The 18,347-nt window shown below is 42.0% G+C and overlaps 1 protein-coding gene across 3 annotated transcripts in view; it reads left to right on the top strand.

Annotated features, from left to right (window-relative positions):
• The window catches only part of ryk (receptor like tyrosine kinase), a 40,586-nt gene that overhangs the window by 9,017 nt on the left and 13,222 nt on the right, over nt 1-18,347 (top strand). The window contains exons 2-9 of one of the 3 annotated variants that reach the window (XM_079267988.1): nt 700-821; nt 938-1,037; nt 2,201-2,332; nt 3,646-3,705; nt 4,270-4,408; nt 5,965-6,065; nt 8,346-8,429; nt 17,358-17,483. In XM_079267988.1, coding sequence (XP_079124114.1) covers nt 700-821; nt 938-1,037; nt 2,201-2,332; nt 3,646-3,705; nt 4,270-4,408; nt 5,965-6,065; nt 8,346-8,429; nt 17,358-17,483 — 864 coding nt within the window. Of the gene's footprint in view, nt 1-699; nt 822-937; nt 1,038-2,200; nt 2,333-3,645; nt 3,706-4,266; nt 4,409-5,964; nt 6,066-8,345; nt 8,430-17,357; nt 17,484-18,347 lie in introns of all 3 variants that reach the window. The other 2 variants (XM_079267987.1, XM_079267989.1) reach the window with 2 other exon arrangements.

The following is an 18,347-nucleotide window of genomic DNA, read 5'->3' as shown; positions in this document are numbered from 1 at the left end:
GACAGCCAGCCATCTTCCTCCACGGGCCTGTTGGAGACTAGTTTATGTAACACCCTCCGTGTTGGTAAATGCCTGAGACTGTTTTTAATTGAGCCAATGCTCTGAGGTAGCCCGAGGGTATCGGGGGGAGCCCGGGCACATTCTTCCCCTCTATTTAAACTAGATACTGATAGACGGACCCCACTGGCACACAGACGCGTTCAAGGACTGATAGCACTGCCCCAGGCCGGGGTCGGGTGATTTCACCATTACACATTAGACATGTGTGGTTTTTTGATGCAGCAGTGAGGAAAATAAGGAATGGTTGAACAGACTGGGTGTTGTATGCGAGGCGCGTTTTATCTAAGGCATGCCAATCCCTTCCTCTTAACCCTTCCCCTGCCCAATTGTGTTTCCTGGATAGAAAATCGCAGTCATATTTGAATGTTGCCTCGCGTCAACGTTTTGAAGTTTTTCCACTTTGGGCACTGAAGAGGGCTCGAGTACTACCAGATGTGGTTTGTCCATCTCCTTTATTGTGGGGAACCCCCCCAATCCAAGCTGGCGGTCTGAGTGGATATTTTACCATTTTCCTCAGGCTGTGTCTAAATCTACCTCTATGTTGTCTTTTATCCCCAGTGTGCTGGTTTTCTTTTCTTCTTCTGGATTTCCAAAATATTTCTCATAAGATACAATGTTATGTGCTCTGCCCTCACACAGGCCTAGACGCAGAGCTCTACTATGTGCGCGACGATGTGGTGAATCATTATGCTCTCTCCTTCACCCTGCCGGTGCCCAGTGAGACCAACAGCCTTCACTTCTCATGGCACTCCAAGACAAAGGTACGTCTCAGAGACTGCAATCATCGGTTAACCCCTGCGATACATGCTGCAGTTGTACACGCATGCAAGGCGACCCATTTCTGTGTTGACACCTCTCGTTCATTCCGTGTTCATAGGTTGACTACCGGCTTGGCTTCCTCATGGACAACCCTGTTGCCATGAACCAGCCACGGAGCAACATCTCCATTCAGGGGGGGGTTCCCCGTGTTCCCTCTGGTTTGTCAAATACCTACTTTTTTGTTGTGTCATGCGCTCATGGGGATCCCACGTACCTACAGTTTGCAGACTTTTCAAAATGGTCTCTGGAAATCCATACTTCTTCAACTGTGTCAATTGGAATTTTTGGAAATTATGATAGTTTCACCATCAGCATTTGATCAGTTTGGTCCGATAACATTTGGAAATTCTAGAAGAGCCACACACTTTCAAGTATTTTATCCCCATTTAAATCAGGAGAGGGCTCATCGTAACTTTGCCAGCTCGGCCGTCGGAAGTCTGTGGTGCACATCATGGACGTATGAAGAGAGCTGGATACAGCGTTGGAGGCTGTTCTTTAAAATACCATTGCTCAGTGGCGCATGAAGCCAAAAAAAGGATGTCTTCTGAGTATAAAATGACTCAGACAAGCACACTGGTGTTGCCTTCAAACCTGCCTCCCAGCCCTCATTCCAACATAGGTATCACTCACATGAACAGAGGATGGAAAATACCTCCAAGGCTAACAAAATTTGGCCACCAGTATCTTTAAACTCCCTTATTACTATGTTATATCTCATCTGTTTTATCCATATAATTGTGAAAAAACATCAAGTTGCAGTCCTTTGGAGGGTTATGTGCCTGAATATGGCAGCTGTGGTGATTAGTGCAGGGTTGTACCACGGTGTCACTTAAATGGCTCATTTGTGTGACGCCATGCTGCTAGTGTGCTGGGTCCTACCAGTGATTGTCTGTCTGCATCGACAGATTTAAAAAGCGCATTTACTTTCAATAACTAACCAGGATGTGAGGCCGATCAAAATGTTGGGTTTTAAACTGGTGATCAAGTTAAGAAATGAGTGGCGTCACTGCTGGTTTGCAAACTTTTAAGTATTTTGAAATGAATCCTTTCGGAATTAATTTCATAATTTCTAAATGACTAAACTGTACAATTACAGTCCTGGTGTTAAAGTTGTAAACACCATTGTAACAATTACACGCTTCTGCCCAACTTATACGACATAAACAAGTCATTCATTATAAATATAGATATTCACTACTCAGCGATCTCATACAGCTCCGACATGTGATTGCTAATAAAGATTCAGACCAGATATCAGGAGACCAAGGTTCTCTAACTGACGCTTGTGTGTGTGTGTGTGCGTGTGTCTCTGTCTCTACAGTCTTTAGAGTGGACCTCTTCTGTTCCGGCAAGGTCGATGGAGAGGCTGTTTTAACAGTGCAGCTCAATCTGACCATCCATGCCAACAACTACACAGTGCTGAACTTCAAGAGGAGGAAAATGTGCTTCAAAAGTGAGTCTCTTAATGACCAGCTGATAAGGTGGTGCAGCCGGACTGAATCAGTGTCATTACTACTCCACCTGTGGACCGTTTCCACAGCAGCCGTCTTTACGTGTCATGCAGAAAAAGCACAGGTGCAATTAATGACAGTAACGATGGCTGTGCATCGTTGATGTTATTAGTAACTCCTGTGCTTTTCCTGCTACGACAACCCTAACCCTATTAGAAAGTGACACTTACTGTTTTGATACTTTGATACTTTGTTTCCAAAATATATTCCACATAGAACATGGAGTTTGAGGAGAATTCCTGTGTCAGATACTCCAGCTGCAGTGAGATGTACAGGTTTTCGGATTCCTCATTCAGTTCTGTGCTATTTTCAAACAGACTGAAGATAATTACATGTGGCCAAGAGGTCTTCTTGTCACGTTCCCCTCAGAAGCAAATTTAGTCCCCATCTTATGTTGAGCACGAGTCAAATTAGCAGCCTAAGCGGTGCTCAGAATGTGTGCTGGGTAATCCTACCTGTCATCTTGGACTGCATCTGGAGAGTTGCAGCAGAGGAAAGCTTAGCCTAAAAGAAAGTTATTTCAGGTTTGTGTCCCTGGTGCTCCGCTTGAGAGCTTGTCCTCTCCTGTCAACTGGGAACTATCAGAGTTAAGCACACGACGAGACACAATTCTCTATTGCCTTTCATCTTGCACTCTCTTGTATTTAGTTTGTACTACCTCTCCGTTTGAGGACCACGGACTATTAGAACACGTTATGAGAAGTTTGTTTAATGCGATTGACACTTCAGTGACAGTCGTGTAATTGATGATTCATCTGTTCTATTCTATGCCCTTCTCTAATGAGAGGGACTACAGATTTGGAACCAGCTTTTATTGATTACAGCAGCCAAAAAAAAACAGTCTGAACATCACTACTTCTAAGTCAGCCATTTAGCCTTTTGGTGGTTTTAATTTCCTTTTAAGGCTTCTGCATTTTTTCTTTCAACACAGAGAAACATCTTTACATCACACCGACCCCATTTACAGCGTTGTTGTTATGTCCCATTAGAAAATGACTTCTCATACTTAGCGGCTGCTTTTTAATGTGGCATCGGCCCGATCAATCGTTTGAGTTCATGAGATGTGGTGGAACTACGTGCATGGCTCTTCATGACAGTGGAAGCTTATAAAGGCATTTTTAGTTTCATGGAGTACATAAGCGCTGTTTATTTTCCTTTGAGCATTACAGACGACGCTGAATGTAGTGTGTGAATGAAGTCTGCCAGTCAGTAGAGCTGATCTAATACTCCTCCTTCCTTCTTCCTCTGTGAACAGGAATAGAAGACCCAAAGATTACCATTCCCCTCAACAATAACACTCTTCCACGACCCGACTGTAAGTGAGCTCACCTCCACATCATGCTCAGCTGATCTCTATGTACCAGCTCCATGTGTTGTCAATCACGGGTGGCATCAGCCTGAAAAGACAGCGGCTACATTACTACTGAGGAGTCCCTCTGTATAGCAGTGCATGTTCGTCTAACTTTTCATAACCAAGGCATATGACCCCCCCCCTCTCCGGAGTGGCTGTCCTCTTCCAGTAGGATTTATTCAGGCTCTTTGTGAGCCCACTGCCCGAGTAACAAAGTGCCATTAGAGGGTTGTTTCCCTTCTGCTTGGGTAGGCCCGCGGAACCTGGGGCCCTCAGAGGCTTTTAGAGAGGTGATGAGAAAAAGCTCTCAGACACTGGATCCTGGGCAGAGCCTCTTCTATTCCAGGCCTCCATTAACCCTAAGTGGAGCCCTCAGTGCTCTTATAGTTTATCTCACTCGTGTCTTTATCTCATTGCCTGACCTCATATTTTTGAAGCTTTAGCTGGAATGAGGATGGTATTTTGGTGGGCCCCGGGTTCGCCTATGCCGTGTCTGACTGTTAATGTGCGGCTTGCTTTCATCAGTAGATGGCGTGGCCGCCCCCACCACCTCCACCCATGTGTTCTACATAAGTGTGAGCGTCTGCTGCGTTGTCATCTTCCTGGTGGCCATCATCCTGGCCATCCTGCACCTGCACAGCATGAAGAGGGTGGAGATCGAGGACAGGTTTGTTTCTTTTTGTTTGTCCCGCCTCCAAACAGAACGTGGTCTTTTGTTGTGTATATCAGTGGAGCAACGGACGCTCGTCGCACTGAGGCTGATGAAAACCAGCGCACAGCACAGCGGATTTACAGCCAAGTTGTGTGTGTCACCTGTGGAAGTTATGTTAGTATTTCCTGCTGAATGCTGGTGTTCATAGCCCAACAAAAATAGGTCAACTCCACGGAGAGGATTATATCAAGTTGAAACCTGCACTCAAGTGTGTTCCCGTTGTTCACTTCCTGTATTCTCCCCTCCAGATGGCCACGCAGGTCATCACACATCGATGTGAGCCATTGGGACAGTGGTACATTTAACATTGTACAAAGAATGTTTTCTTGCATTCCGTGGAAGTTGCTGCAATGTTGTTTGGCCAAAGTGGCTCGATTCGATGACATTGCATGATGGGATCCTTGTGTTGTACGAGAATATTTTGTACATCCATCAACTTTAGAGCCTTCTTTTGAAAAATCACTCCGGTTTCTGATCAGCATGAGGTCGATCATTAGGTTCATTATTTGAGGACGTTTTTTAACTGCTCAGAATTCACTCGTTTTTTGTAGCATTTACGATAAAAGGAATATCTTTGGGTTTTGCATTGATGGTCAGACAAAATAAATCTAAAGACGTTACCTTGGGCTTTGGAAAATTCCGACGTTTTATGGACCTAAAAATTTGTCGATAAAATAATTGTCTGATTTGTCGATAAATATAAAACAATCGTTAATTGCAGACCAAGTATTTAAATGAGTCTGTAATGAAGTCTAGATTCTTGTTGGAGAGCAGTGGCTGCTTTTAAAGATCAGAATAACCCTGGTTTTATCAGAAGTGGAGATTTACACATCACGAAATGTAAACACACACACACACTCGTTCTTTTGTGGAGATTCATTGTTGTGAAATGTTTGCACCGACTGAACACTAGGTGTAACTGTTGCACAGCTCACTGAACCTGATCACTTGTCAACACATGACCTATTCGAGCAGAGGTTGTAAAAAGTCATATGAAACATGGTCATCATATCTGACCTGAGATTGAAATGCAATTAATTAAATATGTAAACTGGGAAGGCGTTCAGTTACATTTCACAATAACTATAGAATATGCCTCAAATCACAAGGGTCAGTTGGAGTGATGGGACATTCACTCGTTCATGTGATGTAGAGTGCAACTACATTACATGAACACTTGTAGTTCTTAATCACACCTATTTCCCCATGTTTGTTAATGTAACAAAGTCAATCCTACATTTACAAAGACTTCAGTAATACTCCATCATTTTCTGAGGTTATAACTCCAGCAGCTAGATGCCTTTGATTGGACAGTGATTTACACATGATGTTCAGTTCTAATGGTGCAGCCGTTCTAGTAAATCTACAACTTTTAAACTAGCTTGTAGTTACTAAGAACTTAGAGAGGACTTTACACACTAATGTATGAATGGATTTACCAATCGCTGATGCAACCCAACCCTGGTGCCTCTGGGTAACGACTCCTGGCTCTTCTTCTCTGTGTCTTTCAGTGTGAGTGACAGCGGCAGCTCGCAAGGCCTGTCTCAGCCGTCCACCCAGACCACACAGTACCTGAGGGCGGACACTCCAAACAACGCCGCCCCCGTCACCAGTAAGAGACTTTACTCCCTCTCACCGCAATAACACCCAAAGGCAATCAAGTAACAAGATGCAGCATCAGTTCACGTCTCAAGTTAAAAACATTTTTGTAGAGGTAATCACCCTTCCAAGGTGACACCTAGAAGGGCTTAAGTACATTCAGGGGGATTCAGTCTCGTCTCACACTGGCGTGTGCATGCTTTTACAAATGCAATAATCGACTGCGAATGACCCAGTTAGCTTAACTAGTGTCATACCATTGTAATGAAGAGCAGAGTCCCAGCAGTGATGTTCTGTCTTTTTCTCGCTGCTACCCTTGTGACCCATTACAGTGTGAGCAACGTGTTGATGTACTCACCCTGTGCTCTGCGTCAGGCCAGCTTGTTCGGCAGTTAGACAAGCACAAGCAGTCTTTTCTATTGGAATTGATGTAAATATAGAACACGGTGGGAAACAGACGTAGAGTAACAGAGTTACAGTAAAGTCTGAATATTACACTCGCCTACCTGAGAACTGTGTTAGGATTTCAGCTCGAGTACATTTCCTCCAGCAGAGTTCTTTGTTCGTTGTTCGTGGTGTTAGGTGGCAGTGTGATTACTCACACAGCCCTCTGTTCTCTTGGCTGGCACCCACTCTAATTATGGGTAAGTCTGTAATGTATCAGGAAGTGGAAATAACATGGCAATATAAACACCGTACTGATCAATGTTCTGTTTACCATGTGGATTTGGCCTTTTATTTACTGTGATGACAGTGTAAGTGACGGGGCTCAGGGTTGCCATGATTAAAGCCCTAGAATTAATGTAAGATTTGACTTTTTGACAAATATTTCTTTCTAAGTCAGAGGACTTTTTTCCTTCTCTCTCATCTAATAGACTGTTTAACCTTTACCTGACCACAATACAACTTCTGCCTGTTTCACATTGTAAACCAATTACATTTGCAGAGAGTTCATGCCTGTTATGTGCCAGCAATAAACCGATATTAATCGTCTTTGTCAGTTCAATTTTAAAGGAACACATCTTGGAAAACATGCTTATTTACTTTCTAATTCTAGAGATTCACATTCTAGTGAGATGAGATGATCGATGCCGCTCTCACATCTGCCTCTTAAATATATGATGCTGTGTTCACACTGTGAGCGACGCATCAACAGGCTACAAGTCACTTTCAATGGAAGCCGGCGACATGGAACTACAATCTGACACCTGTTTTGCTTGTCAGTGCTCTAAATGCCGTTAGCTTGCCTAGTGCCTCGTTCCTACTGCAACATCATAGATAACATGTTAACTACTCATATTTAAAGGTCCTGGTAGGTAGATTTTGTTAGCCAGGCCAGCTGTTTCCAGTTCTTATGCTATGCTAAGCAGGTCATTTCCTGCAATTAATCCGTAAACAAACCAAAGTGAAAGAAACTACATTTTGCCATTGAGTGTGTATGTGTCGGACTATTTCTTGGCTGGGAGCAGAAACTACCTGCAGTCTCCGGAAGTTGCCACACAACTGCTACAATACTGAAAAGTTATTATGAGCCATCTTTATACACCAACACCATCAAAATGAATTTACAAACGGAAAGAATAATTCAATGCTAATGTATATAATGGTCCTGCCTGTAAGAATCCCAAATCCACATTTACAACCCAGTCACTCTGCTACAGTCTTAGAGAGATCCATCTTCCCCTGACCCGTTCAAAGTTTTCCTGTAACATTTTCCAGAATGTTCATGTCAAAGCAAAGTATGTCGGTGAGATTTACGGGTCATTTTCCTCCAGACAGGCAGCTGTTCATACAACCTAAGTCGGGATACATCTGTAGATGTAATCGCCGAATGAAATAATTATGAATTTAATCTTGATCTCCTGGGCACATTGATCTCTGTGGTTCATCTTTGAAACATCTAGAAAAGCACACCAGCTATTTATTTATTGTCAGTATGCGGCCCTTCGTTGCCCTCTTGTGGATACAAACCCACATCTCGCCTGTTGTGTGTTTTGTTCGACCCGCGTTCTGTTTTGTTTCCCTCATGTCTTTGCTAAATGTGATTATTTGCACCACTATCATCCACTCATATTTTTTTTTTTTTAGTACTCAATTGGAAGGTGAACTCAACTTGGCAAGCATGCCTCGTTTGATTTGATGTTTTGTGTGTGAGCTGACAATGTACAGCCACAACAGTGATCCATCCATCCATTCAGGTCATGTTGTAATTTGGGTGAGCTATCCATTAAATCACTTCTTTCTCTCACTCTCTCTCCCAACCTCCACTCCCTCCCTCTCCTCTTGTCATCAGACAATCACCCTGGTTCTGCACCCATACTCCAGCTTGCTGCCACCTCCTTCCAAAACCCCGGTGCTCCCCCACATGAAACCAAAAGTAAGTTCCAGTGAAGCCGCAGAGACGACGTCACACTTAGAGTTATTATACTATATCGTCATCATGTAGTAATGGAAATAAACACTTTAACCGTCACCATATTCTGTCCCTAGTTTTCTGAATGTAACAGTGTTTTAGATGAATACTGCACATGGCTGCCTTTCTGTTGTGAGCAGTACATACGGCCTTTATAGACATCAAAAAAGGGAAGACTGGTTCAAGCCTGTACTGTGTGTTGTAATTTGCACAGATACTCCTTTAGTTTAAGTGAAAAGCCAAAGAAAGGCCCCATCAACTAGTGCTGGAAGAATGTTTTATGAATCAATCAGTCGATCTATAGACAATTGTGATAAATGTGTCATCGGTCGAGTCGTTTGTCTCTGCTTCTAGCCTCTAAGATATTGGGATTTACTGTAAAAACAGAGACTCAGGCTTCTGACTTCTTGTGATTGGATTTTTTTTTCTATTTTCTAACATTTTATAGATTAACCAATTAAGTGATGTGTCACAAACAGAATCGATGAACGAATGGATAATGAAAATAATTGCGACAGTTCTTCAATAATCTAAGATGAAAGACAGACGGGTGTATTTAATTTGTCGTGTGTATTCTCATTGTTTAAGAAAACACAGCGACTGTGATCACAGCCTTCATCCTCAGGTGTTTAGTGTAACTCAATGTGATGACTAACTCAGACAAAACCCTTCCACTCATCCTTCTGCACACCTAACTAACCCTTCATCTGTTTGGCTTTTTGGCAATAGATCATGGTTAACAGTGATTACTCAGACCAAGTGAGGTGCATGAGTAACCAATGAAACGCTAGTACGCTGACATTATAATAATAATAATAATAATGACTTTATTTATACAGCACATTTAAAAACAGAGTTTACGAAGTGTTTTGGCATCAAAGCAGCAAAAGCAAGGCGATAATAACAAGAACAGAAAGCTCAGTGAGACAGTCATGCACAGTTATTATCTAGTGTGGACAGTTATTATCTTAGATAATAACTGTCCACACTAGATAATCTAGTATGGATATATATCTAGTATTTGAGTATTTTCATTTTACGCTACTTTATACTTGTAATTCACAATATTTTGGAGGCAAATATTGTACCGTTTTACTTCGCTACATTTATTTAATAACTTGAGTAACTTTGAGATTATTACTACAAAATATACATAAACTATATTGTATAGATATATTTTATTCACTATATTATAAGTCAGGCTACCCAGCAGTATATAAAGTAATTAAAAGTAGCCTTAAAATCAAAGCACTTAAATGCATCACTAATTATATATGTACTGTTATTTGTACTTACTTTGAATGCAGGGCTTTACGTGTAACAGTATGTTGACACTGTAGTCTTCCATAAGTAAAAGATCTGAATACTTGCACCTCTGTATGTGGTGGTGGAGTACGGAGTAGGGAACCAGCATGAGTGATTCTTTGGACCACCGTCTCTGGCTGTTGTCATACGGACCTCTTCAGGCTCTCGGTGCATTATTTCTGCTAGAAAGAAACAGCCAGGCACTACAGAAAGACACGTATGGTTCCCCATATGCGTTTTTCTGATTATTTGTTTTCGTAGTGTTTTTAATTGTTGTATTTGGACTTTTGTATTCTTTGTCATTCTCTGTTATAAATACATGTCTCTCTTAGTGTGACCTGTAGAGGGCAGCACTGACCTGTACTGTGTTTACACTCACTATACAGTCACAGCAGAGATTTAACCTTTATACAAAGTAACTTTGAACTAATGTTGCAATGTCTTCATCTTTGAACTTATGTGGGATGTGTTTTTGATATTTATTTATCCATTAAAGACCTGGATTGACTCATTCTCACATATCAAGCTGTTAACTTGTGTTTTCTGTAGTATAAGTATCAGTATCTCATGGGCCGATCGACTGCCATGGCCTCCGACTTAATCTGGCGGGTGCTTGTCTCCGTTCGTTCACTGTTTTATCTGCAGTCGGTCTAAGCGACCGCACACGGCTCAGTGTTATCTCTCATCACTGACATGTTGTGTACCCACCGAGTGTGTGTTGATAGAACGGGGTCGTGTTTTGTTCGTCTGTGGGGAACTTTGTTTGTGTGTTGTTTAAATAAAAAAAATCCAAACTCTCTTCTACCCCAGACAGCCAGCAGACAGAGTGAGTACGCGGTGAGGTTATGTAATGGAAGTTCTGCAATACAGGACTTTGCATGAAGGTGCGCTCATGCAACATGTGCAGGGTACTGTACATTGCTGGCTGACTGTGTTTGTAGTAATTGCTGGAATTCACTGAATTCAAATGAGGATTGTGTGCGTTTGTAGAAGAAAGCCTTCTGTGAGTAAGTGGCTCAGTCATACAGTGCCTTGCATAAGTATTCACCCCCCTTGGATGTTTCATCCTTTTGTTTCTTTTATACATGAAATAATGGTCAATATAATTTGGCTTTTTTGACAAGAATTTAAAAAAACAAGTGAAAACAGATTTTTACAAAATAATGAAAAAATATATAAGGTAAAGGAAATTATTGCATAAGTATTCACCCCCTTCAGGTCAGTATTTAGTAAATGCATCTTTGGTTGCAATCACAGCACTGAGTGTGTGGATGTGTCTCACTCAGGCTGGTACATCTGGACACGAAGATTTTTCTCTATTCTTCTTCAAAACAGTTCAAGCTCTGTCAGGTTGCTCGGGGATCAGGCGTGAACAGCTCTTTTCAAGTCCAGCCACAAATTCTCGTTTGGATTGCGGTCTGGACTTTGACTTCCACTCCAGAACATTCACCTTGTGGTCTTTGAACCATTCTGTGGAGCTTTTGCTGTATGCTCGGGGTCATTGTCTTGCTGGAGAATAAATCTTCTCCCAAGTCGTAGTTCTCTTGCAGACTGAGTCAGAGTATCCTCCAGGATTTGGCAATATTTTTCGACATTCATGTTCCCGTCTACTAGGGCTGGGCGATATGGCCTAAAAAAAAAATCTCCGATTTTTTTACAAAAAATCCGATTCACGATTTAAATCGATTTTTTTCCCCCAAAATTTTTTGCAGATGACAGAAGCTGTTGAAAACAATTTTTTCTTTTATTTTGTGATGATTTTCCCAAGTAGGTTGATAAAAATAAAGTGCAAACAAAACCTGAACATTGTAGAAAGGTGCCTGTAGTATACAAAAAGTATTTGGTCACTCTTTTGTTTGCCTGAATCATTTAAATATAAAATTAAATTAAACATAACATTAAATGGCATTAAATAGTAGCCTTCCATTGTAAACAACTGTGCAAATGTAACTTTTTACAGTAAGCTTTTCTAACTGAATACACTGATACAAACACAGCATGAAATAAAATGTATATGACCCTTTAACATTCACATTTTCAAAAGTGCAACATCTGATCTAACATCAACATAACATATTTTGCACAGTAAATAAGTGCATGTAAACAAAATCAAGTGCATTCACAACATAACCAACAGTATTAAACAGTAGTGCATGTTTTTTCTAAATATTTTTTGCCAGGAAGACAAGCCTGTCTACTACCTCTGGCTTCAGGCATGCACGGTGGCATGTAACAATGCCCCCCCCCACACACTGAAAAGCCTCTCAGAGGGGGCACTTGTAGCTGGCACAGAGAGGTATTTCTTTGCTAAAGTACTTAGCCTTGGAAAGTTAAGTTGGTGACGCTTCCACCAGTCAAGTGGATCGGTGTCTGGGTCAACCTGCTGGACCACAGGTCAGTTGTTGCGGAGTAGAATGACATCCCCTCCAGCTCCGCAGAGATCCTTTGGCGTGTACTATTGTACAGCCGAGGCAAGGCAACGTCAGAAAAATGTTTACGGCTTGGTAGCACGTACCTGGGGTCCAAAGCTTTGAGACGGTGAATAAACCCCGGCTTTTCCACGGTGTATATGGGCACCATATCTTTTGCGATATACATCGCGACTGCATCCGTGATGGCTTTCCACCGGGCACTCTTCTTCTCATGCGGAGTACAGTTGGTGAATGTCTCCAAAATGCTGGGTTGTTTTTGTGAGGTGGCGGCGGCAGCAGTGAAGCTGCTGGCCGCCATTGTTTTAGTTTGTAAACAATGCGCGCGCACTCTACTACGGGAAAAAGGGGTGGGGGCGATTTTCTCGATTTTCAATAAAACACATCGCCTTAAAGCACACATTCGAATTAATCGATTAAATCGATTTATCGCCCAGCCCTACCGTCTACCTTTGCAAGCCTTCCAGGGCCTGCTCCTGAGAAGCATCCCCAGAGCATGAAGCTGCCACCACCATGCTTCACGCTGGAGATGGTGTGTTTGTGGTGATGTGCAGTGTTTGGTGTTCACCAAACATAGCGTCTAGTCTGGTGGCCAAAAAGCTCAATTTATGTCTCATCAGACCAAAGAACCTTCTTCCAATTGACATTGGAGTCTCCCACATGCCTTTGGGTGAATTCTTTCAACAGTGGCTTTCTCTTTGCCACTCTTCCATAAAGGCCAGATTTGTGGAGTACATGACTACTAGTTGTCCTGTGGACAGATTCTCCCACCTCAGCTGTGGATCTTTGCAGCTCCTCCAGAGTTACCGTGGGCCTCTTGGTTGCTCCTCTGATTCATTTTCTCATTGAAGATGAAGGATTCAGCAGGCTGTTTGCACTGAACAGATGGCTGTCAACTGCATGTACTGACCATTCAGTACATTTTATCAACAATTTCTACCTTTTCTGGGAGCGCAGACATCTTTTTGCAGCGCATGGAATTTGCCTGAACAAGTCAGGGGTAAAACTGTTTACCTCTAACCTATTTTTCTCCCTGCGTCACCCGTCTGTCCCTACTGCCAAGGACAAGATACAAGAGGAGTCTAAACACAAGATAACCACACAGCATCGCCATGGAGACCTTACGGGAAGGATACCCCCGCCTAACGACAGCCAAAAGGAGGAGTCTCCAACCTCATCATCAGGGACCGCCTCCGATCTCCCATTTTCCACACCCTTCCCAGACACGGAGTCTTTACCTCCCTCCCCAGCACCTACTTATATTTCGGGTCCATACTTTGGATCGCAATCCTCTCTCACACTCTCCCCATCCTCCCCCCACCTGGAGTTCACTGACCACATGGAAAAGCTGGTCATTGCTGGAACCAAACACACTCCTCTCCCCACTCCTTAACGGTACCACAATTGATATCTTCTGGGTCCAGGCTACAAGGCTAATGACACCAATGACTCTCTCCAGGAAAAGTCGGGGCCCTGTATGCAGCTAGCCGTTTCAATTCCTGTCCTGCAAGTTTTATAGAAAAAGAAAGGTGAGGATGCGAAGAAACAACAGTAAACATGCAAACTTATCAAACTTAGCATACATTCCTCGTCAGCCTGTCCAAATAAATTAGGCAAAGAAAGCTTTAACCACATTAAACCTAGCTTTATTAAATGTCAGGTCTCTGTCAGGAAAAACATTTTTAATCAATGATTTTATTGTTTGGCACAAACTGGACATTTTGTTTTTAACTGAAACTTGGTTAAATCAAGATAACAGTGCAGCTGTTCTTATTGAATCAACACCTCACAACTTCATGAGTGAAACAAGAGCGCATAAGAAAGGAGGTGGAGTTGCTGTTTTATTCAATGATTCTCTTCAATGCAAGCAGATGCCCTTTGGTCATTTTAGTTCTTTTGAATATGTGTCTCTGAATTCCACTCAAGCTTTATTCCTAAACATTTACAGACCGCCTAAATACTGTGCAACCTTCTTTGATGAGTTTACTGAACTGCTGTCTGTAATCTGTATTGATTTTGACTGTGTTGTTATTGTTGGTGATTTTAATATCCATGTTGATAATCCCCAGGACAGAGAGTCTATAGAACTATGTGGTGTCCTTGATAACTATGATCTGACTCAGCATGTGACAGGACCCACCCACAACAGGGGGCACACTCTGGACCTAATCATCACCAAAGGTGTAAACATTTCCAAGGTTGCTGTGACTGATGTTGCACTCTCTGACCATTTCTGTGTTTTCTTTGAGAGTGCAATCTCCTTAAACACAAATGTCCAAACCAAGGTTGTGACAAAGCGTTACATCTCTGAAAACACCAGTGAACTATTTATTCAGAAGTTCTCCTCCACACCAGCCCTCTCTTGCCTCTCAGTCAATGAGCTTGTAGATGTCTTCAATTTTAAAGTTAAAAATATTATTGGTGCCATTGCACCCACTAAAGTGAAGGTTGTCTCGGGTAAGCAAAGATCTCCTTGGAGAAATGCTACGTTGGTCAAAATGGAGAAACGAGAGTGTCGGAAAGCTGAGCGCAGGTGGCAAAAAACGAATCTCCAGGTTCACTGTGACATCTATAAAGAGAGACTTCGCAATTATAATTTGGAACTTAGAAATGCAAGGCAGTGATTCTTCTCTGACATCATAACCAAAAACAAGAACAATACACGCGCCTTATTTGCTACCGTCGACAGGCTAACAAACCCTCCAGTGTCGGTAGCTGCTGAGCTCCAATCCACCTGGGCATGCAATCAATTTGCCTCCTTTTTTACTGACAAAATTCAGAAAATTAGACAAGCAGTCAGTGCCTCCACACCAACCACAGGATATGTGTTGTCCCGATCTCTGAATAACATCCATTCAAATATCATGACACAATTTCATTCAATCGACCGTAGAAGCCTAGAAGACATTATACAACATCTGAAGTCATCCTCCTGCTGCTTGGATATTCTACCAACACACTTTTTCAAAAATATTTCAAACTGCATGACCACTGATCTTTTACAAATTGTAAACACATCCCTTCTCTCAGGTGTCTTCCCACAAGCCCTAAAACTGCAGTTATTAAGCCACTCCTAAAGAAGGTTAGTTTAGACTCGGCAACGATGAAAAATTATAGGCCAATATCAAACCTCCCATTTTTAAGTAAAATAATTGAAAAAGCGGTTTTCCAACAGCTGACCAACTTCTTGACCGTAAATAACTGCTTTGATGTTTTCCAGTCAGGCTTTCGACAGCACCATAGCACTGAAACTGCTCTTGTTAAGGTTTTCAACGACATCCACTTAAACATAGACAATGGCAGAAGTTCAGTCTTAGTCTTACTAGATCTCAGTGCTGCATTCGACATGGTCGACCATGCCATACTCCTAGAAAGACTAAAAATCTGGGTGGGACTCTCTGGCACAGCACTTAACTGGTTTGAATCCTACTTGAAGGACCGAGAATACTTTGTGTCTGTGGCTGATTACACATCGGAGCTGACTAAAATGACATGTGGTGTTCCCCAAGGTTCAATACTGGGGCCTCTTCTGTTCAACATCTACATGCTTCCACTAGCTCAGATTATGGAAAACAACAAAGTGTGTTATCATAATTATGCAGACGACACACAAATCTACATAACTATGTCACCAGGGGACTATAATCCCATACAAGGGCTGGGTAACTGCATTGAACAAATCAACAACTGGATGTGCCAGAATTTTCTTCAATTAAACAAAGATAAAACAGAGGTAATTGTTTTCGGTACCAAGGACGAACAATTGAAATTCACCGCTCAGCTTCAGTCACTGATGTTAAAACCCACAAACCAAGCCAGAAATGTAGGTGTAGTTATGGATTCAGATCTCAACCTGAACAGCCATATCAAGACAATTACAAAATCAGCCTACTATCACCTGAAGAATATATCAAGGATTAGAGGATTTATGTCTCAACAGGATTTGGAAAAACTTGTCCATGCATTTATCTTCAGCAGACTGGACTACTGTAACGGTGTGTTTACAGGTCTCTGTAAAAAGTCCGTCAGAAAGCTGCAGCTCGAGTCCTCACTAAGACCAGGAGGGTGGACCACATCACTCCAGTTCTGAGGTCTTTGCACTGGCTTCCTGTCCAACAAAGAATTTACTTTAAAATCCTGCTGTTGGTTTACAAAGCACTGAATGGTTTAGGGCCAAAATACATCTCTGATCTGCTGCTACCTTATGAACCATCCCGACCCCTCAGGTCGTCTGGGACCGGTCTACTTTCTGTTCCCAGAGTCAGAACTAAACATGGAGAAGCAGCGTTCAGTGTTTCTGCTCCACATATCTGGAACAAAGTCCCAGAAAGCTGCAGGTCTGCTGAGACCCTCAGCTCATTTAAATCAAGATTGAAGACCTTTCTGTTTGCTGCTGCCTTTAATTGAACCACATTCAATTCATATATTAATCAATTTCCTGCATTTCTGCATTTTACTACTGCATTTTATTTCTTGCACTGTTTTTTAATGTTTTAATGAATGTTCTTAATTGTTTTTAAATCTCCTTTTCTTTTGCCTTGTGTTTTGATGCTTTTAATGGTTTTATGTGAAGCACTTTGAATTACCTTGTTGTTGAAATGTGCTATACAAATAAACTTGCCTTGCCTTGCCTTGTCCGGGTTGTCAGTTTGGGTGAACGGCCTTCTCTTGGTAGGTTTGTGGTTGTGCCATATTCTTTCCATTTTCTGATGATGGATGTTATGGTGCTCCGTGAGATGTTCAAAGCTTGGGATGTTTTTTTATAACCCTAACCCTACTTCATACTTCTCCACAACTTTACCCCTGACCTGTTTGGTGAGCTCCTTGGTCTTCATGATGTTTGTTCAGTAATGCTCTCTAACAAACTCTGAGGCCTTCACAGAACAAGTTTATTTATACTGAGATTCAATTTCAGACAGGTGGACCCTATACTAATTATGTGACTTGCAAATGTGACTTGTGAAGGCAATTGGTCACACCAGATCTTTGTTTGGGGTTATACAGTAAAGGGGGTGAATACATATGCACTCAACACTTTTCAGATTTTTATTTGTAAATAATTTTGAAATCCATGTAAATTTTCAGGTCAGAGGACCTGTCAATCCCATTCTGCAAGTGTTGTTTACCTCCAGACGTGTGTGTCTTTCCACCCTTGCAGGTTACCCATCTCTCCGCATTGAGAAGAATGACCTGAGGAGTGTTACTCTAATGGAGGCCAAAGCTAAAGTGAAAGACATCGCCATCTCAAGGGAGAGAGTCACATTACGGGACGTCTTGCACGAAGGTAGATATTTCTCTCCGTCTCACCCATGCTTCCACTTTTGTATTCTCCAGAAAGGCGTCGCCATCATCTCAAGAATGTTCTGCTCTCGGCTCTTCTAAGAGGCGCTGCTTACAGATTGTGTCATGCAGAGTGTTTGACATTTCTTCCTTCCTTCTGAGAATGACCCTTCATAATTCTCCTTTAACCTCACTTAGAATTGTCTTGTGAAAATCAGACAAACTACGCCTGAGGATTGCGCAGTGGTTCTCCCACATGTATGAATTATTAAGAAAGAATTCCTCCAAAAAAACAAATCGAGGTGCCACAAATGGAAAAGGGCGATCACATAAAACCTGGAAAATGGCCAAATCATGTGATTATATACAAACGCATATCTGATGATTCTATGTGTCTTATATTGAAAGCATGTTACGTTTTCTGAGCAGAAGGACAGAAACGTGTTGGAGTCTTACAGCCTCAAAGTGTTGGTCTCAAATGTTTATTCACAATAACAAGAGCCTTTACAAACTAAGGAGAGAAATAGCCAACGGGCTGCAACGATTAAAGGGATAGTGAGGCTCCAAAACACTCCAACTATCCCTTTAAGCCGATGATCCCTCTGCACCGTTTGAAGAGATGATTTTCTGTAGAAGCCTGAGATGTTAGCTTATCAGTAAATGCTCTCTGTGTAAACTCTATACCTGGCTATATAAGAGTGATGCGTATTGGACATTAATAAGTAGCCTCCAACCATATAATTAGAGATGAAATGAATGCCATCTTGTTATTTGCACACCTGAGGAATGAGGTGTGTTATAAAGGTGATGTAAACCTTACAGGAGGGCAGCTGCTGTAACTGATCCTATTCTAATATTTGAATATTGC

Source organism: Melanostigma gelatinosum, assembly GCF_949748355.1.
Source record: "Melanostigma gelatinosum genome assembly, chromosome: 4".
NCBI lineage: Eukaryota > Metazoa > Chordata > Actinopteri > Perciformes > Zoarcidae > Melanostigma > Melanostigma gelatinosum.
Note: the sequence above shows the minus strand (reverse complement) of the source record. Positions and strands in the feature narration are given on the sequence as shown.